The 27671-nt window shown below is 33.9% G+C and overlaps 5 protein-coding genes across 6 annotated transcripts in view; 3 read left to right on the forward strand and 2 right to left on the reverse strand.

The window, feature by feature from the left end:
• LOC106713244 (bone morphogenetic protein receptor type-1B) overlaps positions 1-10059 on the reverse strand; it is a 92496-nt gene extending 82437 nt beyond the window's left edge. The window contains exon 1 of one of the 2 annotated variants that reach the window (XM_014505996.2): positions 9976-10059. In XM_014505996.2, the coding sequence (XP_014361482.1) occupies positions 9976-9979 (4 nt within the window). In that variant the 5' untranslated portion in view covers positions 9980-10059. The remainder of the gene's footprint in view (positions 1-9975) is intronic. The other variant, XM_014505994.2, reaches the window with a different exon arrangement.
• A 370-nt stretch (positions 10060-10429) lies between these two features.
• Positions 10430-12012, forward strand: LOC106713176 (60S ribosomal protein L34). Its single transcript, XM_014505892.2, has 3 exons — positions 10430-10498; positions 10624-10695; positions 11685-12012. Exons 2-3 carry the CDS (start codon positions 10631-10633, stop codon positions 11977-11979), a joined length of 360 nt encoding a protein of 119 aa, XP_014361378.1. The 5' UTR covers positions 10430-10498; positions 10624-10630; the 3' UTR covers positions 11980-12012.
• Positions 12013-12777: 765 nt separating this feature from the next.
• LOC106713152 (serine/threonine-protein kinase RIO3) lies at positions 12778-14915 on the forward strand. The gene is made up of 2 exons (XM_014505862.2): positions 12778-14244; positions 14370-14915. The coding sequence occupies exons 1-2, from the start codon at positions 12913-12915 to the stop codon at positions 14814-14816; spliced, it is 1779 nt and encodes a 592-aa protein (XP_014361348.2). The 5' UTR covers positions 12778-12912; the 3' UTR covers positions 14817-14915.
• Positions 14916-15338: 423 nt separating this feature from the next.
• On the reverse strand, positions 15339-17691 carry LOC106713186 (40-kDa huntingtin-associated protein). The gene is made up of 6 exons (XM_014505903.2): positions 17576-17691; positions 17253-17502; positions 16960-17173; positions 16390-16468; positions 16185-16297; positions 15339-15588 (listed from the first exon to the last, which is right to left on the reverse strand). Exons 1-6 carry the CDS (start codon positions 17638-17640, stop codon positions 15404-15406), a joined length of 906 nt encoding a protein of 301 aa, XP_014361389.2. The 5' UTR covers positions 17641-17691; the 3' UTR covers positions 15339-15403.
• A 314-nt stretch (positions 17692-18005) lies between these two features.
• On the forward strand, positions 18006-23803 carry LOC106713115 (general vesicular transport factor p115). Its single transcript, XM_045681166.1, has 9 exons — positions 18006-18218; positions 18714-18848; positions 19215-20161; positions 20344-20665; positions 21292-21436; positions 22048-22296; positions 22711-22919; positions 23119-23388; positions 23481-23803. The coding sequence occupies exons 1-9, from the start codon at positions 18141-18143 to the stop codon at positions 23574-23576; spliced, it is 2451 nt and encodes an 816-aa protein (XP_045537122.1). The 5' UTR covers positions 18006-18140; the 3' UTR covers positions 23577-23803.
• The last annotated feature ends 3868 nt before the right edge of the window (positions 23804-27671 follow it).

A 27671-nucleotide genomic window follows, 5' to 3' on the forward strand; every position in this document is an offset into this window, starting at 1 on the left:
CCCAAGTATTTGTAAGTCCCAAATACCTGGAGAACATAAGGCGGCATCAATTTTCTTTTCAACTTGCATCAATTGAATCCAATAAACCGTACATAAGCCATTCGCATCACAAATTGTTAATAGGAATTCATTCCGAACATAATTCAATGTTTTATCTGGCGTGCGTACTATGAATAGGAACACAAAGCTTTTTGTAAATTCGGGACAACAACGGAAATAGGTAACCAAAATATATCATAGATAAAAAATATTATTATTACTAGGACTAAAACCACACCTAGAATTACCTCTATATCATTCATTTGTTATAAAAATACAGGTTTCTAAAACAGTAGAAATAAAAAAAATATTTTACAAAAAAAATCTACATTAAAAATCGCTTTACTTGATTCCAATTCATAATTGTATTGAATTAATTTACTGCTTAATTTGGAATATCATATAATAGAAAGTCCGTGTGATGTCAAAACTCATGGTAATAATAGCTAGTGGATTAGGAGCCGGTCGGGGCGGGCATCTCGCCGTCTGGGGCCCGATTTCTTACCGTCTCGTGTAATTTTGTAATTTAACAGTAGCCCTCCGTTTATCTAAATGGACCAATGGTATCGGAAATGTTATTTTATACGATGATTTGAGCATTAGAAAAATATAGAGTGCTTTAGTGATTATGGTGGTCAAATTCTACGATACAAAATATACAGTTAAGTATTTTTTTCAATATTACTTTAAAATGTTTATTGTTTTTCAAAAATAATGTTCTAACTAGATCACCAAAATAGTTTGGGACATTTCACACTTACGTGTATTCGTACACGAGATACTCAACAATAATCTCTCAAGTCAAAAAACATAACATAGTTGTAAGTCATAACATTATTGCGTGTATATCAAGGACAGAAGTTCCTATAGCGTCAGGTACAAATAAGGTTGTTATCAAAGCTTTAAGATAACTGCAAATCCGCTCCACAAACACCTTCCGAGAATTAATTAAGTTAGCGAATTTATATTCCAGCTTCCTATCAAGCAGGTTTGCTAATTTAAATTAAAAATCAACTATATTAAAATTACTGTAATATTAAATCCAAATAATAAAATTTAAAAACGGTTTTCAGTGTAAGTAGGGTGGAAGAAAATCGACATTCCGTCTTTCACTTCGGTTTAATTACAAGTTAATACAGAAATGAATAGCTTTGTATTAGTAGAGTATTGGTTCATAATAGACATCAAAACCACAAGAATGCTAGTTGTATTGGAAGTGTGAGAAATATGCGCTTGGAATTCTATACTTATAATTTCTATATGGTATTCACTTAGAAAACAACAAGATATAGTATTTAATTGGTAATGATAAAGTTAATTAAAGATAATTAATTTACGTAAAGATAAATAAAGTAAAATAATATAAAATCTGTGTATATTTTCCAACTACAATTCAATCTCCACCGAGTGTACGCTTTTTTTTCATCGTATTCTAAAAACCTTTGTAGCAACGGGAAAAATATTTACGTACCTGTAACAATAAAAAAAGTATTAAACGCTATAATAGACATTATAAAATTAATACAGGTCCATAAATAGTCATAAAATCAATTCATTTCTTTTAATTACAAACTTAAACTAAATTTAATCCACTTCCCAGTTACTGATTGAGCTGAAATTTTGCACACATGTATAAATCGCTAGACAATGCAATATTATGATGACATGGAGCTGATCTGATGATGAAGCTGGAAGGTCATAGGAACTTCACAGTGAAACGACACAACCTCACCGAGTTTGGGCTCTTCATAAAAAATCATAATGAATAGTTTAAGATTTTTTTTTTAATTTCAAGTTCTTTTAATTAACAAGAACCTAATAGAAGTTTGTTTTTCTTTTAATTATTAACAGTAAAGATTCCAGTATTTCCATTTTCCTATATCAGTAAGGTTATTACGCCTGTTGCAAAGGTCTGCGAGAGTATTAATTTTAAGATAACAGGGTCGTAACGGCGCCGACGTTGTCAATAAAACAACGCGAATTAAAATATCTGCTCTGAGGACGACACGTGCCGCGCTTTCTAGTGCTCCTTCTAATTGTAGTCACTATGATGTACATTTTTTTAACAAAAATTACATAATTGGCATCATCAATCAACAATACATAGAAGAAAATTCAGAATTATATCTCAAGCTAATATTCCATGAAGTTGTAATACTTTCCCGAGCAAATTATTGGTTATTTTTATCATGGGATAAATATCTTGTTCCTCATACAATTTCTTAGCCATTACATCCCAGTAAACAATCCGTGCCTGAAGCGTGAGCGAGGCGATAAAACTTGTAATTAACGAGCGAAAACGTGGAGCTGTTAAACGATCATAAAATTATATCCAATTCAAAAATTACATTAACTTTATAGCCGTTGCTAACATGGATTGTGTTTATGTCGACAAAAGTATGAATTAAGATTATATTGGGATGAACGATAAGGCTTCTTATTTAAAACAAGTCACGTTTCCAGATATTTATCTTATTATTTAGAATTTATTATAAAATTTCAATATCTCAATCCGCAAGAAAAATGCATATTTCATATGATGTAATCAACATTTTTTATTGGTATGTATAAATCCTCAATTAAATTGCTTTATTGTATTCATATTTGAACCTTATTCAAGTATTCTTAAGGCTAGTAATAAATAAAAGCATAATCCACGCGGGTATCTAATCGAGGGCGGTCATAATCGATTGTCAACGCACCGGTTCTGAAAAATTAAACGACACTTACTCCAACAAAACTCCGCCGCCATAAATCGGACGCGGCCGACACAAAAACAAGCCCAAAAAAAGTTAAGCGTTCGGGAGATCGTCGAATACAGATTACGGGGCGCAGGTGTTAAATAAAAATAACAAAATTGGACGCGGCCGAGGTAAAAAGAGGATCGGAGGCGGCCGCGCGGCGCCGGACCCGGCATTATTTCGTTTGCAACGCGCCTCAAGTAAAAAACGACGTGTACCCGTCAAGTTAACCGGCTGGAGCACACCTTCGACACTCGCGGCGGCCGGCCCGCCCAATCCGCAACGTTGCGATACAAACCATACATGTTAGTCGACTCTCATACAACCTAATAAGGATTCAAATCTTCAAGACTGTCTACGGAAAAGGACATATAAAAGCCATCGTTCGAATTAATGCGAGTCAATCCTTTTAAAGCCGGGAAAGCTGGGATTACCTAAGCTATAGGGTTTCCTGTTACGAAGAACCGCGGCTCGAGTAACTAGCGGCCATTTTATGTCGATCAACAATTAAAGACTGCAAATCTCTGGCACGTAAGTACAAATTGCGAACGATGTCCGTGTTGCCAGTGCAAAAACTGCATGCATTTTGCACGTAAGTCAAGCGAAATCGATACATTTGTACTCGCTTGTCATTTAAGACGCACGCAATTATCTACAGAACTTATATTGCAAAAAACACGACATTGATTTTGTACCCCATAATTTAACTACAAAAAAGTAAAATAGCTGAAAAGTGATTATAATATATATTTAGAACTCTTAACTTTATCTTTAAAAATTCCATCGCTCCTATACTTTACATATACCGTCTCCAAATCCTCAATACCGACAAATCGTGAAGACGGAAGGGCAACGAAGCATTTACGGCAAAGGTATTTCTCAGCTGTAAATAAATATCACAGAATATGTCTGTGTCGGCATAACACCACCCAATAAGTCGGCATTACGAAGCGACGGGTTAAGCCCGCTCCTAATTAAGTGCCGGGGATAAATAAATATGTGGATTATCGCACCATCTCGCGTGAGCTGCTCCATATAGAATGCAGTATGGAACTTTAAGCTCCCCGTTAGAAGAGCTTAAGGACAAGTATGCAGGATACGAGATTTGAGATAAAATTAAAAACTGTAACAGTAAACTTTCCAAAACAATAATTAGTTTTGACGGCAAAGTATGCATATAAAAATACTTTTAACAATTGTCGGTACGTTCAGATGCCTCATCGGATCATAAAAAATACTTGGTTGAATATCTCAAAATAAAAGAAAAACCGTATCTTAATCCGCATCTAAGCCCAGTTCAGTTCACGGTCAAATCGCAAAAGGCATTCAGGACGTGTAATGACGTCACAGGTTCGTGTATCACGTTTTCCGGTTACATACAATCACGTGAATTACACAAAAGATAGCTTACATAGAACCGGCTCAGAATTAAAGCGTGTAATGATCGGACAATCTCACGAACGTATACGTGAGATGTAGTGCCATCTGTGGAAATTTACAAAACACTAGATCTCAGTATTAAGATAACCGAACCAAGCCGCTCCGACTTTATGGATCCTGAGATTTGATACTGTGTTAACTTTGTCACTAAGCTACATCATTCTGATAGGATCTCATCAAAAAAAAACGTAAATTCTAAGAAAATGTCCGACTTGATTGCAACCAATTATGTTTAACGACAGATGTTTTATCCTTAAGAAGATAAAAAAACAGGTAACACCGATGACCTGGTGACCTTCTCATAGGTTGCTTACAAAAATGTACATATTGTCAAATAAAAAATAGCAACTTTAAAAAGAACACATCTTACATGAAAAATAAAAACGCTGCCATGTAGCGTAATAAGTAGGAATTGAACATATCTCTAACATTTGCCCGTCAATCTAAGAGCAGTCTGCAGGAGACACCGCGTCCGTGATAATTATACGCTCTAAGCAAAAACACCACGCAAGCATCTAGACTGCAATAAAACTACTCTAAATAGAAACTGGATTTTAAACACTTAACTACACACATAGAAACTCTTAACAGTTACATAAACAGTCCCTCAGTGTTGATTTTTATTACAAATCTACAGTAAGTAGAATTAAGGTTGGAAAGCGGGGTGAGGCAGGGGGGTTTAACCTTACCGGCGCTTTTCATCACTAATCTCTAGAAACGGATAAGCGATTGCTTGAAAATGACAGCTTTTGCTTCGTTCCGATTTACACGCGCCTGTTGATGTTACGTGACAGTTAATTCTGTCTATATTATTAGTTCGAATCCACACCACCGCTACAAACCAGTGGTGGTTTCGCGCATCAGCGCCAAAATGGCGAAAATCAAATAGGCACAAAATACTTCGTCTCATAGCCTGTCCATTTATTCTATACTAGCTTTTACCCGCGACTCCGTCCGCGCGGAATAAAAAATAGAAAACGGGGTAAAAATTATTCTATGTCCGTTTCCTGGTTCTAAGCTACCTGCCCACCAATTTTCAGTCAAATCAATTCAGCCGTTCTTGAGTTATAAATAGTGTAACTAACACGACTTTCTTTTATATATATAGATTTATAGAAGTCAGTGCATTCTATGCACAAGACGCTTTACATTCACATCTCAACTCAAACGCATAGATCATCATCGAAAATAATCGACACGCTGTCGATTTAGCAGCGTCTTGTTTAGCATAGTTATGCGTAAGCGTGCAGCAACAACATCGAAAACTATGTAACGAATCGGTAAGGAAATCGAGCGGAACGCGATACTTTGCTTACAATCTAAACGTGGCTTTGTTGTAAAACAAATGCCTCATTTTAGAGGGGTAACGGCCTAGATTGTAAGCTCGCCTTCGCCAACAACAATACGTTCTTAGTATTTTCTCATTGGGGTCGTTGACTCGTAAACAAACGCGTCGATCGTGCCGAAATATACGCACGATCGCGTAACGTGCACTGACGTAACTAACCGTATTAGACATGAGCGTACTTTAAGTTATGTTCAAGTGCATGTCACTGCACATTAGACTTATGACATAATTTTTCGTGCAACCAGTATCTTCCGTCGATTAAACGTAGGCAACGTATCTGCATTTGCTGATGTCTGCGCAGCGATCGCTTCGCTATTTCTGCGAATTCAGGTTTCCACTTTATACTGTAAAAAAACATCCATTTAAACTAAGAGTCTTCCATAGTAATTCTTTGAGTGCGGGCAGTATATGTAATCATTTTACACAAAATACCTTTACGCATAAGGATCAATAAAAATTATTTCTATCAAGATTTTGCTACAAAGGGTGCACCGCACCGGCTCTCAACGAGGACAATGCACGGATTTATCAATCTACCCTCAAATCGAAGATCGTATGTGACAACGACGAACAATTGTACACGCACGCAGTGGAAACATATATAATAACCATAACGATAAGTTTTATTCACGATCCATTTCCACACTGAGTGTACAAAATCTTACTAATATTATAAATGCGAATATTTAGATGGATGGATGGATGTTTGTTTGAAGGTATCTCCGAAACGGCTCAACGGATCTTGACGAAATTAGGCTACTTATTGCGTTTTTTTTAATTTCTGGCGGACGACAGCTAGTCAATGATAATATTAAAAGAAAAAGTTATGGTGTCTATAACTACAAGTTGGCGAGCTAAGAAGCTTAAGATTCTGAACAGTTCGCTGCAGAGATGAAAACAATTTGAGTGGTTGTAATCACAATATATTTATTTCTAGTTATATCAATAGCATATTTAAATTACCTTTCTCCGCCTCTAATGTCCATTCAACGCAATGTTCAATAGTGGAGATTACAAGTACCGGGAATAGTATTCGAAACGGTTACATTACATCGGGCTACGAATTCGTCACGGATTCGGTCGCAGAGCATTAAGGTATAATGGCAGCCTTCGCGTGTCACCTCTCCATGACTTTTGTATCCATTGTAGCGGAGCAATCAGATCTACCTTGCTTTAAGTCTCCACTGTCGTATCTTATATTTCTATCTCTCTTATTCTCTTAGAAACCAACAGAGACAACTATAATGTTCGTATACATGCTACAATTAAAACTCACGGCTATGTTAAACATAATGTGTCAAGCTTAAAGCTGAAGGTGGAATTAAATTTAGAAACGGACGTTTTTTTAAATAATCGTAGAAAATCTTGACATTTAGTAAGAAATCATTCTTTAGCGTATCAGATGACTTGTCCGAAATCGTGGGCTTAATGTTATGAAGTTCAGAATATATTAAAATATTTTGTAATGAATAAGATAATAATCTTACTAATATTATAAATGCGAATGAAATTTGGTAACATGTAGTCTGGAAGAACACGGAATCGTAGATGCTCCAAGATCGACAGCTAGTACTTCTCAGTTGTTACCCGTTGTTGATCGTTCAACACCAATCTACAGAAAATGTCCGTATTTGACAACCCTTAGTAAAATTATTATACACTAAAAAAGCTTTATTTTTTAATAACATAAAAATTATTGTAAAGCATCTCGGGCAGGAAAAGCTATTTTTTTTAAATAACAATCACAAAGGCGAAGGCAAAAGGGCGGAGGGCGCGGCGCGGTCGCCCGCTATTGTCACAAGGTGTTGGGGAAGCGGAGACGACTCGGAAAAAGAAAAACAACATTTAAGGGTTGTCACTTCAAAAAATATATTAATTCTTTTAAAAAACTGTTCTGTATACCAATAAACCATTGCAATAAATGTAGTTAAAGCCTGGTAATAATATATTAAGTCAAGTAACGATGGCCAACATCACAACTCTACTTGGGTATCAATTAAGACTTATAATTACGTCACAAGTCATAAGTAGTCGCTTACTTCCTACGCTATCATTACAAACCGTCTCTATACTTAACAAGTAAAGTAGTATCTACACGTACACAACTTTTTCCCAGCAGGAACACACCAGTACACCGATTCCCACGCGAGATTTGCGAGCAAATCAAATAAGGCTAGGTGCACACAAAACACGGATCTCACCAAGAGATCGGGACAAATATGGAACCGATAACTTCATCGTGATTCCGCGAGCGTTGTCAATGAAAAAATATACAATGTCGCAGCGTGTGTGTGAATTGTTCATAATCATTGGATACCATGCCTTATAGACTCGTAAGACATTTACCGTACGATTATAAACAAAGTGGTACTCGTGTAAAGTAAAAATGGATAATTTTGCATGTTTTCCTTGTTAATTAAATTAAAATTTATAGCCAATTAAAATATCGCACTGGTACAATCTATTATTGAGTCAAAATATATTTTAAATCGTTCCATTAAAAATTAGCACAAGGCAACACTGATTTTGTATGTAGAACACGAGGAAAAAGATACATAAATTCAACTGAATGAATCGTTCACTTCAAAAATGAGTCATATTCACAAGATTAACTTCCCTTCAGGTGTTACATGATTTACTTTACACTGAAAAACCACAATGATTCAACTTGTACGTCGGAAGTAAACTAATTATATATTTTAACAAGTTTACTATTAAAAACATATTTCTCATCAAAGCTTATAATAATCTCCTGTAAAATTGAATGTCTCGTCATAGTTAAATTCAGAACTTAACAACTACATTATAGAATTCAAAAATAACGAGCAATTAAAAGAGCTAACTAAACCCATTATTGTTTTCGTAGCTTGTGTCAAAATTTGATACCAAAAAATCTTTAGCACATTTAAAACAATATTTAATAAAATATAATTTCTAAATGTTGCAGCCCTGAGAATCTCGTATGGTATTGTTATTACAAAATGACCCATCTCAATGTCGAACGTTTCTGAGAACCGGGTGGGTTCCTTACGGCCGAAGTTAGCGTCTCTAAGCACTTTATAGCCGCTCATTTCTGACACCTCGGTTGATACACGTTGCTGTTATAAACACAATACAATGAAATAAAACTAGCCCGCGATCGAAATCCCAAGATCAATTACCATCTGTAACTTAAAAAAAATTCCTATTGGATTTAAGCCTATTTTCCTGAACCATCTGATGAAAAGAGGTACTTAAGAGATCTCATAAAAGATGTCTTTTCTTCGGATGAGTCGTTTTGTGTCCGAGTATGATTTTTTACGTTACGTTTATCCCGAAATCAGAATAATTGTGATTTTAAAAAACAGTTAGCCGTAACATAGCCTTAACTACTATCACTATGATTTTTTTTTTCCTTCTCCAAATGGATAGACAGAGAAATATACCGATTTCCATTTCGAAGGATTTGAATAAAAACTTATACTATACGTATGTAATTTAATTGACAGTAGTAGTGGTACAGTTAATAATTTTTACCGAACGTTCTTTATTTGTGACAGAGAGGTCTTTTTAGCCGACTTCAAAAAGAAGGAGGTTATCAATTCGACTGAATTTTTTTTTTGAACCTTGGATACAATATTAATTTCGAAGATTTACGTTACCTTCTATAAGGACCTTTATGTGAAGTGACGGTACGGTCAAAAGATTCGTGCTAGCTTAGTAAATGTCTACACAGCCTACTATCGGCATGCAAGCACTAACTCGGTTAATACCAGTTCAGATTTACATTTTTCACTGTCTCAGTTCAAGATTGTTTCGCTTCTTTAATTTTCGCACTTTCACGTCTGCATGTCTTTCTTAAATTCTTAAAGTATATCAGAAAGATTGTATCCTAAATCAAGGGTGGACCTTATATTTTAGTGAAAGATTTCAGAAGAGCAGAAGTAATTATAGAATAGTATATTATGTATTAGAATTTAAACACGACTAACATCACGTGCCATCTGTTGACAATTACGTGAACTTTATAAAAATCCAACATAATAAATTACAAAGAGCATGTTTATTTCAAAAGAGGCTTCTAAAGCAACAGTAAACATTTACTTACACAAGGGTATAATTGTTTTGAAAATTATGTAAATTACGGTAATATTTACATTCTCAAATATAATGACTGAACAAAACACATAGAATCGGTCATATTGTATTACATCAACAATCAATAGATATATGGGTTGTATGAAGCTTGAACATGTTAATTAATTCTACACTAGCGAAAACTTTTTAAAATTTGACCAAAATATCTATTATAAGGTACACAACAAGCCTATTGTCAATATATTACATTTGATCAAATAAAATACCAAAACTCGGTTAAAATTAATGTAAAACCCAAATTTAGAGAATTGTAATATGTAGTATGCTTACCCATTTCATGTAAAGTTCGCTAAAAACACGATAATGCAAATTTACACACAAAACACCATAAACATTACACAGTGGCAGCCATATTACTATTTTTGTATTGCCAAATGTAAAAAATTTTTGTATTCTTATCAAACCAAATGGTCCCATTTTGTTTTAGAAAATACGTAGATTACACTTTGGAATGGTTACAAAATATTTCAGCAAATTATCTTTCTTACAAAGTGCAATTTTTTTGCAGAAAACTGAAAAATAACAAACGTTTTTAATTTTTTTGAGTGTCAATTATTTTCTAAATTAAGGCGAGATTTAAAAAAACCCAGATAGTTATAGTTAAAAGAATCAAAATATTTTTTTCATTCATTAATTTTAAAATATTTAATAAAATAAATAAACAGAAGTGAAACGGTAATGATTGTTTCAATGTTTTATTAACTTAATTTTATTTTTACTCTGTGATAAAATTTAATGTTGCCAGGCCCGGCATTGTTTTCGAGTTCTTTTTGTGTCAACAGCTGTCAAAAGGGTAGGATTTTAATTCATGTTTTAGTAAATCGAAAATAATCTTTATGAAATCCATTTAAATAAAATTGGTACTAGTGATAAATGAAGTGAAATATATCTGTTATTCATTACTTGTTTATATTTCAGCTGAACAATGGTACAACGTCTTACATTTAGGCGACGTTTGTCGTACAATACCAAGTCAAACCAAAGGAGAATGTGAGTTGAATTATTTATTTCATTGTATAAAACTCTAATTTAAAGTTTTGTTTCCTGTCATAGTATTATTAACTTTCTAGACATTAAAAAAAAATGTTGGGGATGTTTTCCAAACATAACCTTTAAAGTAGCGGCTTTAAAAAACCCTAATGTATATTTATGATTTAAAATAGTAACAGTTTCTTATTGATTTATACTTTAAAATGAGCGACTTTTATTAATTTTTAAGGTTCTTGGCCATAAATAAAACAAAGTGTCCGAACATTCTGTAATTTATAAAGTTATGTCTGCTTGCCACTACTTGTTCATTATGATTTATGAACATTTGGAGACTATTTGAGCATGATTTAAAAAAAATATTTCAATTATAGAATTTAAACAATTCATATTGGATGCAAAATTTACTCAGACTTTTGGTAGCTTAGTTCCAACTATGCTACTGAAAGTTATTGTAATTTACACTAATAAAGAAAAAAAAACATTCAAGTTCAATTTTCAAAGTTCATACAAGTTTCAAACATTCAGTGAAAACATTCACTCACTTTGTTTTGTTTTCTGTTGTTCTGTTTTCAAACATTTAGTCTATTTCAGTAATTAAATTCTTGTTAAGCTGTACATCTAATTATTGGTCAATTAATTTCTTTGTATTGATATTTTGGACAGTAGAGATGAATATTATAAAACACAAGTAAATCTCTGTCAGATAAGACTTATCATGGAAGGATGGGAAGGGGAGGTAGATTTGATGGAGGAGGAGATGCATAGGAAGGTTAAATATTCTCTTTTTGTGCGTCTCCTCATTCGTCGATTGAGGGTAGGCAATGCATCTGCAATTGCGAATATCTATGGGCAGCGGTCACTTTGCCATTTCGGCGAATTCATATGGCCGCTTGCTCGTTTGCCAACCTCTTTATAAAAAAATCATAGACTGTTATGTTGTAAGCAAAGTTATTGAAAAATTCAAATTTGTTTTTAATTATTGATTTCAGAGTACGAACTCCTGGTGGTCGCCTAGTGTATCAGTATGTTAAGAAGCCCAAGAAGATCCCAAGATGTGGCCAGTGCAAGAGCAAACTCAGAGGTATCCAGCCAGCCAGGCCCGCTGAGCGCTCACGTCTCTGCTACCGTAAGAAGACAGTAAAACGTGTATATGGAGGTGTCCTCTGCCACAAGTGTGTTAAACAACGGATCGTCAGAGCCTTCCTTATTGAAGAACAGAAGATCGTAAAGGTTCTCAAAGCTCAACAGGCCAGTGCAAAGGCTGGAAGGAAAGCTGCGAAGTGAACACTAGTATGTAAATAAATTACAACAAAAACATTACTTGTTTTCTTTTCCTATAGAACATCTGTTTTACTATAATTTTTCAGTTACATAGATCATGTAACATTCTTTGAATAGATTAAATTAAACAAATTCAAATCAGGTTTACTCAATGACGGGATCGACAGACACTCCAATTTTATTAATATGTATAGATGATAAAAACAGAAAATCTAAACACATGGAAATGAGGTGTTGCTAGTTCCTCTTTTCCACTCATTCAATGGCAATTCATCTGTAACTGTAACAAAATAGGAATGCAGGTCAAGTGGCTCCTTTTATTGTTTTTGATAACAACCCCTTCACGATCGGCGGAATGATAGTATGATTATTCCACGAAAACTCCGTGGACAATTGCTTGATTTTAGTAAAGTAAACTACAGAATCCACTACTAAGTCGGTGGTGGATACTGCAGTTTTCACATAAAATTTCAGATTGCCGCAAGTGGCGATTGACTATTCACATTCGTTCTTAGGTCAGTAAAATGTGCTCTTGTGTTTTTCCTTATTGAAAATAGGGTTTCCACCTCAAACAATTTTTTCCAAAAATAGTAAAAAGAGTATTTTACTTGTGAACTGGAAAAGACAAATTCTATAATATTAGCACTTCTAATAATTAAATAACAATTTTAATAAAAACAAGATCATGATTTCATTTTTCAAAGATTTTAAAATACTTATTAGTGGTGATTTCAGTGTTTTCGATTAAAAAAACCTTATGGGTAAATATGATTCGGAAGTTGGTAACACTACACTGTTTGTATAAATTGAGTAATCATTGTAGACGAGCAATATTGCGAAATACTTTTCTCGTTAGAAATTAAGTTTTTATATATTCAATAACTTATTTATTAGTTTTAAACTACACGAACTGTGATATCTATTATTTTATACAAAATGTCGAATCCCTGGAAGAAAGTTCAAACACCAGTTGACACACAAAATCTTTCGGATATTATGTCAGAGGAATATGCAAGAGGACTTCAAGTAAAAGAAGAGATAAAATTCGCAGAACAGGTATCGGATCAGCATATAGCTACAGAATCAAACGATGTGCCTCCTGAAATTTTACAACAGATTGCTGAATGTAACATGAAAGATTATTGCGACTCGGACGCAATCATTGCGAAAGTTCTGCAATGTCAATTCGATAAAGAATACGATGATGAGGTGAAGAGAGTGGAAAAGAAGAAAAATGGGGATGCGAAGGTATCAGTGTCCTATAATAATTACCGCAACATTCCCGATCATTTGGTATACGACTCGGATTCGGACGATGATGTCGAACAGGCGAGTAAGAAAGATTGGGATCGCTTCGAAACCAATGAAAAAGAATACGCAAGTCTTCCGAAAAGAGGTTTTATTATGAAAGACGGCGAAATGGTGACTAAACACGACAGTGTTATTAACGGGAGAAGAAATGCTTGCCGTATTATGGCCTTCCCACCAGAAGTGTGCACTGGAGATGGTGCTGGATTTGATATGAAATTACCAAACTCTGTGTTCAATCAACTTAAAGAGCATACGAAATGCAACCAAAAGAAACATAAACTGCTGGATAGAAAGGAGAGCCAAGCTACTGCTGAAATGGGTCTGGATGAGCCAACAAGACTTATCCTGTTTAAGATGATTAACAATGGGATGTTGGAAGATATTAATGGAATTATATCTACCGGCAAAGAATCTGTTGTGTTGCACGCCAATGGTGACCAGTCATTCCCAGATTTGGTTGTTCCTAAAGAATGTGCAATAAAAGTATTCAAAACTACATTGAATGAATTTAAAACTCGAGATAAATATATTGAAGCCGACTATAGGTTCAAAGATCGCTTCTCTAAGCAGAATCCTAGGAAAATAGTGCACATGTGGGCTGAGAAGGAAATGCACAACATGATGAGAATACAGAAGATAGGTTTAAACTGTCCTGACATGGTGTGTCTGAAGAAGCATATTTTAGTGATGTCTTTTATTGGGCGAGACAACAAACCTGCCCCAAAACTGAGGGATGTTATATTGAAGCCTGAGAAATGGGAGAGTGTGTACAATGAGATTGTTGATGCCATGCACAAGCTTTATAATGTGGGGCATCTTGTTCATGCTGATTTATCTGAATACAACATTCTCTGGTGGGAGAACAAATGCTGGTTCATTGATGTTTCTCAGTCCGTGCAACCTGATCATCCTAATGGTCTAGAGTTCCTATTGAGAGACTGCAGGAATATTATAAATGTAAGTATTTTTATCATTATACAGTGGCAAGCAAACCATAGTCTTGAACTATTAGATGTTAGAATACCTATTAAATTAACACTTCTGTTGTGAAAATACTAATGTTTTATATCTTTTTTTTTCAGTTCTTTGAGAAAAAAGGTGTACTAAATATCAAGTCAGCTGATGAACTCTTTAAGAGCATAACTGGATTTGATGAAGTGGATGTTAATTTGTTAGAGGGAGTCCATACAACATACAATGCCTTGTCTTCAAGGTTTGAGATTGCTCCAGACGATAATAGAAATGTTAGCTATCCATTTGAATATTGCTGGCAAAAAACTAGTGAAGTAAAGCAACCCAAGGAAGATATTGTGAACAGTGATGAAGATGAATTTGAGGAAATGTGGACACATTCTATTCAGAATAAACCAGTTGATGTAGCAGCTAACTTTGGCAATGAAGTGCAAATGCCAGGAAGCACCTCACAAACAATCATAGACAAGAATGTCAGTTTTGGCAATGTTATAGATGTTGCCATACCTAAAAAGGTTGGGGATATAAGTAGTGGGTTCATTGATAAAAAGTCTTAAACTTTTATAAAAGTATTTGTACATTTGAATTTTATTGCGACATAAATACGTTTATGGCAAGGAATTTTATTCTTTCATGAAGGATGCAGGAAAAAAAACGCAAAAAAAAAAATATTGACAATTGTTAATAAAGTGCACTTTGTGTATTTAATAATTTAGTTTATTATTGATTTTGAAACATTATTTATATTTATATACTATGCCATCACACCATAAAATCCTTGAGATAATGTTTATTTTCTCTTAACAAAGTAAACCATACTATAAATGAGATCCTTAAAGAAATCAGTAACTCAACTAAAATTTATGACCTGCAGATCAGCTCATGATTTACATGTGTGAAGCAGATCAGTGAACTGGCTCACAGATCAGCTAAATTTGTATCTGCATAGAATTGTGATTTGGGTTTTGAACTGCAAGTCTCACGGCTCATCAACTCACATAGTTCTAGTACATCGCAATGAGCTGGCATTTTAGCTGTTGAACTGCAAACCAACCAGTTCAAGTTTATGTGAACTGAACATTAGAACCAGTTCAGATCTGATTTACACATGGCAAGGTCTTTAGCAGTATCTTAATTTATATATTCAACTATGAACAAAGTTATAATCTTTCTGTTCACTGTACAATGCATGCAATAAGTCTGCTTGTTGTGATGTTAAATATGACTTAGTGTCTGGAGCTACACCGATCAATGACTGCAGATCCCCAACAGTGCTGCAGATAATAATAGACTGTAGTTTAAGCTTCAAATCTATATTGAATGGTATTGCTGGAACAAAAAAAAATACATAAGTATTTTAAGTTTAAGCCAAATGCTTTGAAAACAAATGATTTTAATGTTGTAAATTAAAAAAAAAAAAACAATCCGCACTGATTATCCTAATGATACTCAGAGGTAAAATATTAATTAAATTATAATTCAACTGGTTCAACTATTTAGTTGAACAAATATTTGAAAGAAGCTTTCAAGAAGAAGAGATTTTGGTTTTTTTGGGTATGTATGCAATCTATAGAGCATTTACACACTGCATACATACCTGAGAAAACCATAATCTATTTATCAGTTAGGCAAAAAAAATCCAATTAAGACTATATGTAAAATATAATCTTTATATATAAAAGAAAGTCGTGTTAGTTACACTATTTATAACTCGAGGACGACTGAATCGATTTGACTGAAAATTGGTGGGCAGGTAGCTTAGAACCAGGAAACGGACATAGGATAATTTTTACCCCGTTTTATTTATTTATTTATTTATATTTTTTATTTATATTATTTATTTATTTATATTTATATTTTTTATTCTGCGCTGACGGAGTCACGGGTAAAAGCTAGTTATGAATAGATGGTAAAAAAAACCATACCTTCACTTTCAGTATCATTCATCAGGTCATCAAACAGCTGTTTGAGTGATTCAATTTTATTTCCTTCATCAGGTTTAACAAGTAAAGTTAACAATATTCGGCTCACTTGAATTCTGTGAAAAAAAAACATGTTTTAGTATTATTTTACTTAATGATGAACATATTAAAAAAGCTTTGATGCTTAGTGAATACACTAAATACTTACTCAGTTAAAATTCCTTCCGGTATATGATTATTAGAATCAAATATTTTATTTGCTAATTGCAAAGCATTATCATATTTACCTGGAAATATAAAAAAATTATTTTGTTAATGTGGGTTTTCACTGTAGATACACTTGTCTAAAAACATAGAATCATCAATTCTTTCTAAAAAAAAGGAAAGAAACAGTATTACAATGGTTTTGTGACAGTGGAATTTTATTGTGCCATCATTACATGAAAAAAAACTTGAGAGGTGTCAAGGGACACCCGGATGGAACGAAGTTCCTTTCGATTAATTAGTGAAGGAACCAATGTTTATTCTATGAATAAAAAACTTAAGTCTTCACAAAAAGTACATTTAATTTCTATGAATTTTCGTTATATATTGTCACGTCGTTGCCATGGTGAAGTAGCGCTCATTCGTTGTTCACATACTTACTATAGCAAAAAGTGTCGTGACAACTTTTCGTAAGATTTTTTCCGTCTAGCCCCCTTTCACAACGCGCGATAAGGAACTTCGTTCCAAAACCTATAACAGCTAGAAGTGTAATAATAAATCAATAGCTACATACCACAATCAATAAGCAAGTTGAGCAGATTTCTCATATACAACAGTTTCATAGTACTGTCATTTACAGTTTCCAAAGCTTCTTCATAATATGTCACCGCTTCTAGTTTGTGGTTCAAAGAGACCAAGTTATTAGCAAGCTCCATTAGTACTGAGGTGCGTATTGGTGACTTGTCTGGATACTTGCTTAGTGCTTGCAGGTAGCAACCAATTGCTGCCTAAAATTATATCATTCAAGCATTAAATTCGTGAAAAACAGTTTTAGTGATAAGTAATTTATTAAGACGAAATGTCTACCTCTAAATTCTCTCTATCTGGGCTATAAAATTTCAATGCTAATAATTTAGCCTCGGCTTTAATAAACTGTCGAGCTGCGGCAAGATATTGTTCCGCTTCTCCCAAATGATTTCCAGCTAAAGCCTCGCACTTTGCCGCTCCAATGTACGTCTGACCAGCAAATGACGGCTGCTCCGAGTGTTCACATTGTATTGCTAATCCTATAAACTCGTTTGTCGCTTCAGAAACATTTGGTTTACGCATAAACCGCCTAAAACATAATTATTTTCAATGAATTGTTTAAACTACCGTATTGTGAGTACCAATCGACATAAAACACCAACTTTTTCAACTTCGTATTTATATTAACATACTGCTCGTCGAAACTTGCGCTGAGATCAGTTGACATAATGTTATTTTGTAGTTCTCAATAACTAATATTTATATTATTAAGTAAGCAGAAGAAGTGTATTGTTTGAAATTTAATTCAAATGACAGATGATTATTTTTTTCTTTCCTTCCATTGTGCAGGCTATAGTCTTTCGACCATACCGCTTAGTCTTTCGTGGAAGACCGACAGACAGATAAGTACAGCGCAATTTTTTTTTCTATTGAACAATAACAGACAATTTAGTGGAAAGAAAAGTTTCTTCAGAGCAAACTTTAATTCGTTGATTAACAAAATTTTTTGGATTTTTCTGGGCCTAACTCGGTATCGTTTTTTGATTTGATTTGTAAAAAGAAAAACGACTTTTTTACTCTGTTTCTGTCAAAGTCATACGTTGGAATCGGTGGCTTTGACGTGTCTCTCCCTCTTACAATTTCTTAAATTTTATACAAAATAGTTATGATTTTCTAATAAATAAAATATAATAACATCAACGAAAGTTAACAAGAATTTCTGACAGAATGGATTTTTTGAAGAGCGGTCTAAAGACCGTTCTTGGTGCCCCGGAACCTGGACATCATCCTTCAGGCGCTGAAACGGTAACATTCCTAGATATTTTAGTGGAGTAATCTTTATAGTAACTATTTTTGATGCCAGTGGTATAAAATGGTATTTTTAACATATGTGTAGGCGTGGCCGAAAGTAAATTTTTATTATGTGTTATCACCGTTTACACGTACAACAATATTTACGTATTTCTCATATGTTATAAATTATAAACAGTCTACAATCTCAAAAATTTAAGAGATCTAAGTTGCTTAACTTTCAACAATGTTACAATAAATTATTATTCAATATAATAACTTTAAACATAAATCCATCATATTTTAGCAAAGCAATAACATCTTAATTTAATTTTAGTTAAAAGTTTATTAATAAATTATTAGATTCATAATACCATTACAAAAAAAATTGATCTTTACATTGCATTGCCAAGATTTACTATTTTTACATGTTACAATTATTACCACATTTCAGTATTGTGTTGTCTGCATCTTACATAATTTATTCAGTAATTTCCTATGTGTCTTTAGGTAGAGCGCTTGGTGGAGCGAGTTAACAATTCTACACTGTTAGAAGATCGTAGAGATGCATGCAGAGCATTGAAAGCTATGTCAAGAACGTACAGAGTAGAAGTGGGAGCTCAGGGGATGGACACATTGAAGCAGGTTAACATTCATTTCATTGTTAATTTAATTTAATAGAAACAAGAATATAGATATTAAAATACAATAATATAATAATTAAACGTTAATAAAGTAATAGCAAAGAAAATAATTTGTAGATTACCGTAATATTGTGGAATGGTCTGACTTCGGTGGTTTTTCCAAACAGCTACTACTTAGGGTCCTTCAAGAAGTGAGCGTATAACCATATCAAAGGCCGGCAACGCATCTGCGATTCCTCTGGTATTGCTGATGTCCGTTGAACACCTTGGTGTTCCCACTGCTTGTTTGCCCCCTTCTCTTATAAAAAAAAACTTGTTACAAAGTTTTACAAATTACTTTGTACTGTATCTTTTAATTTTTTTCAAGGTTTTAGAATTAGATCGTGCTGATAGTGAAACAATAAACCATGCCTTAAATACTTTAAACAACGTAATGTCACCATCACAATTTGAAGAAGAAGAGGACAATCCACAAGTGCCTATGAACATTGGAGAGCAGTTTACCGAAATGTTTATTAAAGATCATAACAACGTTCAACTAATCTTAGATTTGCTAGATGAGTATGACTTCAGAGTAAGACTGTCAGCGGTCCAGTTGCTAACGTCTTTGTTAACGAATAGACCGAAAGACATGCAAGAAATCATCCTTGTTAAACCGATGGGTGTTTCTAAAATGATGGATCTCTTGAGTGACAATAGAGAAGTTATACGAAATGAAATGTTACTTCTTTTAATAAAGCTAACAAAAGGAAATGCAAATATACAAAAGATAGTCGCTTTTGAAAATGCTTTTGACAGATTATTCGAAATTGTATCTAGTGAAGGATTTTCTGATGGTGGAATTATTGTCGAAGACTGTTTACTGCTTATGTTGAATTTATTAAAGAATAACAGTAGTAATATTAATTTTTTCAAAGAAGGTAGTTATATACAGAGGATGCTACCGATGTTTAATACCCCTGAGGAGAATGAGGACGCAGGTTGGTCACCGCAGAAGGTATCAAATGTACACTGCATGTTGCACATAGTCCGCACATTGGTATCGCCTTGTAACTCGGTACAAATTGTCTCGGATTGTCAAAGGATTTTAAAGAATGCCGGTTTGTTGGATTCTCTGTGTAATATATTGATGGCGAGTGGTGTACCAGCTGATATTTTGACAGAAACAATAAATACAGTAGGTGAAGTAGTCCGGGGTAATGTTGCTAATCAAGAGTTTGTTGGCAATGTGATGGCACCATCAAACCCGCCTCGACCCGCTATAGTAGTGTTACTTATGTCTATGGTTAATGAGAAACAACCGTTTTATTTAAGGTAATACATCAATTTTTCTTAACTCAAAGCTTTAAACCTTATTGAATCCACAGACAATAGACAATTGAAGTCATAATTTTTTTTTTATATTTTTTTTTAAATTAGAACATTGCATAGTGTGAAAATGTCAAAGTTATGGGATACGATTAAAGATGTTGAAGCCTTCGTTTCTTATTTTACAGATGTGCAGTGTTATACTGTTTCCAATGCTATCTTTATCACAATGAGATGAGTCAAGCTAATCTAGTCCAAACACTCTTGCCGTCGTCCACTGATGTCTCAAATCTGACGAGCGGACAATTACTCTGTGGAGGTCTCTTCTCTTCCGATGTGTTATCAAACTGGTTCTCAGCGGTGGCTCTGATGCATGCATTGATTGACAATCCTATACAGAAGGAGCAACTGTTAAGAGTATTGTTGGCGACAAATATTGGAAGTTCTCCCGTCTCGTTGCTACATCAGTGTACATTGTTGTTGCAACAGACAACAAAGTTACAATCTAAGGTGAGCTTTTTTGATTGTTTAAATTACATTTTCTACAATCTTACTAATATTATAAACTAGCTTTTTCCCGCGACTCCGTCCGCGCGAAAAAAAAAATAGAAAACGGGGTAAAAATTATCCTATGTCCGTTTCCTGGTTCTAAAAAATTGGTGGGGAGGTAGCCCACCAATTTTCAGTCAAATCGATTTAGCCGTTCTTGAGTTATAAATAGTGTAACTAACACGACTTTTATTTATTTATTTATTTATTTATTCCTTTATTGCATGTTACAGTATTTCTTGTTTAGAACTTACATGTAACACCCTGTAAGGGCATAGCAATATACATACTTTCTTTTATATATATAGAAGATGTGAATGTTTAGATGGATGGATGTTTGTTTGAAGTTATCTTAAGAACCGCTTAACGGTCCTTGTTAAAATTTGGCATAGATGTAGAACATAGTCTGGGAGAACACATAGGCTACTTAAAACTTTTTTTAAATTCCGTACGGATGGAGTCGAGGGCGACAGCTAGTTTTTTATAATTTTTACTTTTGCTACAACCAAACCTATACATAAATTTATTTAAGTATATTTGGTCGTCTTTCTGTATCGTGTAATATGTAAGTTGTATGTTGATGTAAGGTGGCGCTGCTGATGCTGCTGAGCCAGTGGACGGCGAGGTGCGCGGGCGCAGTGACCGCGTTCCTGCGCGCGCCCTCTGCTGTCTCCTACCTTGTCAACCAGACCTGCTCCAACGACCACGACGACAACGAGTACCTGCTGCAAGGTATCACTTAGTTAACTCCCTCCAGAAACTACTCTAACATACTAAAGTGTATCCGGCTCGAAGGAACGTTTTGGTCCTTCTAGCCGGATTAAAAAAATGCACTTATAAATATTGCAATGGTGATTTAATATTCTAAAAATTCTTATCAAAATCGTAGGTTTTTCTTTTTTTGTGTGATAATTAATTTAATCTCTACTAATATTACAAAGAAGATTTGACTGTTTGTTTGTTATTGAATTTGCTCCAAAACTACTGAACATATTTGAAAAATTCTTTCACGGTTGGGAAGCTACACTATCCCCCGGTGACATAGGCTATTTAATACTAGAGTTTTTTTTTAATTTCGAACGGACGAAACCGCTAGCAACTGCTATCTTACTAATATAATATTATAAATGCGAATATTTAGATGGATAGATGTTTGTTTGAAGGTATCTCCGGAACTTGATATTTGTCACAGGTGTAGAATACAGTCTGGAAGAATACATAGGCTACTTGTTACTTTTTTTAATTCCGCACGGACAACAGCTAGTTTGAAATAAAGGTTTCACATAGTTTTTAAAGTTTCCTGCCTTATAATAGCTGAATTAATATTAAACTACTCCATTCAGGTCTATCAGCGTTCCTGCTGGCGATCTGCATCCATTTCAACGACGACTCAGTGGAGAACTACACCAGAGAGTCGCTGAAGCAGCTGGTGGTGAGGAGAGTCGGCATGGAGACCTTCGTGTCCAAGCTGAGCGAGGTCTCCCGTCACGAGCTGTACAACAAGGCGGCGAAGCACCCCCAGCTCAGGGCGAAGGTCCCCGCTGAAGTACTCATTGATTACGAGTTCTGCAGGCTGTTTAAAGTTTTAGAAAGTGAGTTCATTTATCTCTATAACATTTTGAAAGAGAGTTTCATTATCTCTGTAAAGTTTTGAAAGAGAGTTCATTTATCTCAGTAAAGTTTTGGAAAGTGAGTTCATTTATCTCTGTAAAGTTTTGAAAGAGAGTTCATTTATCTCTGTAAAGTTTTGAAAGAGAGTTCATTTATCTCTGTAAAGTTTTGGAAAGTGAGTTTTACCAATTATTATTTTTTTTTTCAAATTTTTAGACGAAAATGGAGCTCAAAAAGACTTAGCTTGTTATTATATCGATGTAGGATTACTGAGTAAAAAAAATAATGAATTAATTGTCCAAGTGACAAAATGTAACGAAATCTCATTCTCTCTACAAATAAAAATTCTTTATGAATTCTATCATAAATGTTCATATTGGTACATAATATTGCAGGTGTCCTCATCCAGACTCTGGTTGTGAAGGAGGAGAGTGGTGCGGAGGAGGCGGGGCGGGCGGGGACAGGGACAGGGGAGGAGACAGGAGCACGGGAGGGGGGCGCGGCGCTGGAGCAGTACAAGGCACTGATCAGGCAGCAGGATGCGCGTCTCCAGGAGCTGGTGGCGCAGCTTGACGACATGCTGCAGCAGAACCATGCACTCCAGGTCACTAAAACCAATCAATTTGGAGATTACTTAAATACTAATTTATATATGTTTTTATTTGTCTTACATTTAATCCAGTAAATAACATATTTTTTTTACTATTTGTAATGTAATTTATAATAATGTTCCTAGGAATTTACATTTACTATGATTTCTACTTTATAATGGTTAATTAACTTCAATATATATATTATTTCAGGTGGCATTAAATGATTCAAAATCATCGAATTCTCTTCTAAAAGATGAGAACACTTTACTAAAAGCGCAAATGTCCGCTGCACAGAACTTACCCACCACAGAAAGTAACGACAAGACGCAATACGAAATTAAAATAAACCAACTCACAGCAGAAATAAATAGATTGAACGAAATACTTAAGACTACACAAGAAGAGAAGAAGAAGCAAGAAGTAGAATTAGAGAAATTAAAGAGTGATCAAGATGACCTTTTGATATTGCTCTCGGATTTGGTAAGTGGCCGTTACAAAATATAAATTCAAGATGGCTGTTATTAATTAGAAAAAATTTGTTTAATATTGTTATTTATTAATTTTTTTTGCAGGATGTAAAAGTGAATGAATACAAAGATCGCTTGATGTCGTTAGGTGAAAAGGTTGAAGATGACAACCCGGAGGTCCAAGAGTCTAACCTCACTTAGTAACACTAATTATGTATGCATTGTGTGATAATTGTTGCTGAACAGAGTAGATACTAGTCCTCTTCCTCTTTCCATCCTTTTCTCATAAGTAAAAGATGGGAAGGGGAAGTGATTTTGACAGGGGAGGGTATATATGCGAATTCTCTGTAGATACTCTCCTCTGTCTAAAGATAGGCAACGTATCTGCAACCGTTTTATAATATTTATGTAAATTATAATTTATATATAAATCAGTTTTTGTATAGTTCATTTCAAATAAAATCTTTTTTTTTTTTAAATAAATGTCACTATTAAATTACACTCTTGTGTTACTTTAATTGCTGTCTCTGTTTTTTTCTAAAAAGGATGAAGTTATGTTTCCATATATCTGAACCAGGTGGGTATATGTCAAACTAAATTATGATAGCACACTAGCGCCACCCTGTCAACATCAAAATGTCACAAAATTTGCTTTGTACTGTAGCTGTCATGTCATTTTGTATGTCCAAGTAGGTTTTAATAACTTACTAACAATTGTGTTATCGTTCAATGTCTCATTGACATCATCAGACATGACATGATCATCATTATTTTGACAAATTACCGATAAAGTTATTTGTCAGAACTTACTAGACCCCTTTATCTTGATTGTCTCCAACGGGCGTACAATAACATTTGCCCTTTACCAGTCGATCTCTTTGGTTGAAGATTCCTTCAACCCCGGGGAGTATGTTGTGGCAACACCGGCCCCGGGGTTGAGTGGCCAGTGCAACCTTTTTATTAGTTTATTATTCTTTACTTTTTTCTTGTTGACAAATCATTCATTGTTTTTTCTCACATCAATTAAAAAGATCATCCTTATAAAAAGAATCAATTATTTATTGTAATACACAGATAAATACATAATAGTCCATCGAAGGCTTCAACATCAACAGCTATTTAATATTTAGATCACATACACTTACATTTTTATTTATCATCAACCTTGACGTTGGTGAAATCATCGAAAAAACGATGTGATTCATTATTAATTAAAAGAAGAAGTAGGTTTTAAATTTTCTGACAGATGTAACCGCGATAGTAGCGCCTCTCATCGGACCAGATATCCTTGTTGGATTATACATATTTACATTGAATTCGACAATACAACGTTTTGTACTTTTCTAATAGTCCATCTGGAATTTAGTGATGTAAATGTTGTGTTAAACTGTGAGTTTTCATTATATTGAAACATGTATTGATACAAATTTTTATGTATTTTATGAAAAAGATAACGATAATGTGTCGAAACAAGTGTCACTGCAGTTAAAATATATATGTATAAATTGTATTACTGTATGTAAATATATTAAAATCGCTACATTAATTCAATATTTTATGTATCGTTTGTCTAATAAAATTAGTTTTATGTTAAAATTAAATGTCTAATTTTATTAATTTTTAGAAATTAATATTTCATTAAAATGCCTAATTTCTTGACGACTGTTTGCGTTTTTTTTGCGAATTTGTGTGTAATATAATAAAATAATATATGAATCGTTTTAGATTTGCTTTTTTATTTCCTACTCACAAAAAAAAGATTTTTTTTTATATTTCTCATGAAAAAAATTCGAGGTATAAAAATACTAACCCACTACCTTTGTACGTATAAAGAACTGATAAAGGGTATGTTTAAATAGCTATATATCAATTTTATTTTCCCTTAGTACAGTTTTAACGTTGTATTCCATTGCTAAAACTACAAAAGATATAGTTAACTTTTCGTACAAGTTATTCGGCAATGGTAACCTATCGTTAATATACTTTTTTAATGGTATTTAATAATGTAGCAAGTGAACATTTGTTGCACGAATTGTGGAACAAAAGTGGAATTCCACATTTTGTCTCAAAGTGTGATGCTTGAGGCCTAATTTTATTCCAATTTTCTCTCCCTACCCTTAAATTGGAAGGTAAATTAAAGTTGAATTGGCATAAGAGAAGAAATATCCTTTTTCTGTAAGTCCCGTCGATTAAATAACTTCGATATTTCGGCGAATTCAGTTGATCATTTGCTCTTATGCCGTATTTGACATATACAAAAAGTAGAAAGTAGGTAGTTATAAATGAAAGTCAAGTATGAATCACATAATTTATTTGTCCATTAAAGCCTCAATAAACGCAAAATCTATCTACACGAACTAATATCTAAACAGTCTCAACATCAAATTTATTAACATCTTAAGACCTAAGACAAAGATCTCAGAACAAACAGTATTGTTTTTCGCACGGGTTTGTGCAAAGTGCAAATTTTCTATTGTAACGTAAATGACGGATTTTGACTTTAAACCGTTGGTTTCTGAGACCGAAATCTCTGTTTTGTCAAAGATAAAGGGATGACTATATTTGATACAGAGATTTGTCTCAGAAACCAACGGTTAGTTGAGTGTTCGTATTCCTCCACTGAATTTGATATATACAAATTAGTTTGTATTTTTGTTTTTAATTAAAAAACCTGCTAAGTACATAATCGACGCTGGAAAGCGTAAACGCTGTAACCCCGAAAGTATGAACTTTACAGGAGAGCCAAAAAATGATAACTCGTGAGCTGATACACCTACAAGCATGCGGTATTTAGCAATGTTGTGTAGTTTGTGCTAACCTATAATAAAATCATTATCGTTTGATAATGGTTGAAATTATTAACGTGTGAAAAACATATTCGCGATTTCAAGGGTTACAGCGTTTATGCTTTCCAGCGTCGATATATTGAATGTTTTTTCTTAATGTCGATATTTAATACGTGAAAAAACATACAAACTACAGTATAAAGTGAAATATATAACATATTATATATCTTAAGATTATGTACACATGGTGTATATTTATTATATTGTAGTCTTTATATGCGATAGTATTTGAAAGCATACAAAACTCATACATTAGATTACTGTACGTAATTTAAGTTATAAATACAACAATTAATTTAATATACATTTACAATGCATTGTTAAATCACTTTAAAAAAAAAAGGTTGCAAACGAACAAATGGCCAACTGAATTCGTCGAAATAGAGATGCGACCATTGCTCATAAACATCAGCAAATGCAGATGCATTGACTACCTTTAATCAGCGAAGAAGGGGACGCACAGAAAGATGATATTTGCCCTTCCTATGCGTCCCATCTTCCGCCAAATCCACATCAAATTCCTTTCCTTATAAGAGAAGGGTAAGAGGACTAAAATTAGTCCTCCAGCACCACACTCATATGACTGTACGTGGAATTGCTTCCACTTGACGTCTGTCTTCTGTGAGGTCATGGTGTCACCTGGCGAAGCACATTCGTGCACCCAACAAATATTGTTATTGCTGTATCTACCACTATCAAAGTAATTTACCTAAAGAAAATAAATAACACAGATATAAGAAGTGATCCATAGACAACTTAAAATCATTGAATTTTATTGAGAACAAAATATAACAGTGTGAAACCTAGACATGTCAAACAAACTTCTAATTTCTTATGTCTAAGTTTTAACATTTACCTCTATGACAGGAAGGATTATTTACAAGTGCTCTACATCCAAACACCTTCAGATGGTTCAGATCAGGTTTACTACGGAACCACTGTATGGGGTGTACCGCAGGTGGAAGTTTCGATAACTGTTCCAACGTCTAGATAAAACTGTGGCTGAACAGGTTGTATTTAGACCTGGTGGTATTGCAGTTCCAATGAATGAAAAGAAGATTAAAGTGGTGTGTTTCGAATGCAAGGAGCCGACATAAGAGACTAGACTATCCACGACGTAAGAGGAACGAAAAGGACAAGGGAGCGAGAGAATTATACATTTTCAAACTACTTCTTAAGACGTATTTTAAAGATATTCAGGCAGATGAAAAAGTATGATAATTCATTATAGCCTCATCTTTATATTAATAGTATTATTACATTATATTTGTCTTATTTTATACAAATTCAAAGCAGATTTATTAATAATGATTATAAATACTCAACTAACATTAGGCGAAATTACAGTTGAACCTGGATATGCGAGATTCTAAGGTATCGTGATATTTATCTGGCTTATCCTGGTTCGACTGTCACAATCATATTTTATAAATTCATTATTAATATATAT

Source organism: Papilio machaon, chromosome 15, assembly GCF_912999745.1.
Source record: "Papilio machaon chromosome 15, ilPapMach1.1, whole genome shotgun sequence".
NCBI classification, from domain to species: domain Eukaryota; kingdom Metazoa; phylum Arthropoda; class Insecta; order Lepidoptera; family Papilionidae; genus Papilio; species Papilio machaon.

Excerpts from the sequence above, each read along its gene's own strand:
- LOC106713176 (XM_014505892.2), top strand. The coding sequence starts at position 10,631 with ATGGTACAACGTCTTACATTTAGGCGACGTTTGTCGTACAATACCAAG. Across the intron at positions 10,696-11,684 it reads AAGTCAAACCAAAGGAGAAT|AGTACGAACTCCTGGTGGTC; the intron begins GTGAGTTGAATT and ends TATTGATTTCAG.
- LOC106713152 (XM_014505862.2), top strand. The coding sequence starts at position 12,913 with ATGTCGAATCCCTGGAAGAAAGTTCAAACACCAGTTGACACACAAAAT. Across the intron at positions 14,245-14,369 it reads ACTGCAGGAATATTATAAAT|TTCTTTGAGAAAAAAGGTGT; the intron begins GTAAGTATTTTT and ends TTTTTTTTTCAG.
- LOC106713186 (XM_014505903.2), bottom strand. The coding sequence starts at position 17,640 with ATGTCAACTGATCTCAGCGCAAGTTTCGACGAGCAGTATGTTAATATA. Across the intron at positions 17,174-17,252 it reads CAGATAGAGAGAATTTAGAG|GCAGCAATTGGTTGCTACCT; the intron begins GTAGACATTTCG and ends ATATAATTTTAG. Across the intron at positions 16,469-16,959 it reads CAACTTGCTTATTGATTGTG|GTAAATATGATAATGCTTTG; the intron begins GTATGTAGCTAT and ends TTATATTTCCAG.
- LOC106713115 (XM_045681166.1), top strand. The coding sequence starts at position 18,141 with ATGGATTTTTTGAAGAGCGGTCTAAAGACCGTTCTTGGTGCCCCGGAA. Across the intron at positions 18,849-19,214 it reads GGATGGACACATTGAAGCAG|GTTTTAGAATTAGATCGTGC; the intron begins GTTAACATTCAT and ends ATTTTTTTCAAG. Across the intron at positions 21,437-22,047 it reads CAACGAGTACCTGCTGCAAG|GTCTATCAGCGTTCCTGCTG; the intron begins GTATCACTTAGT and ends TACTCCATTCAG.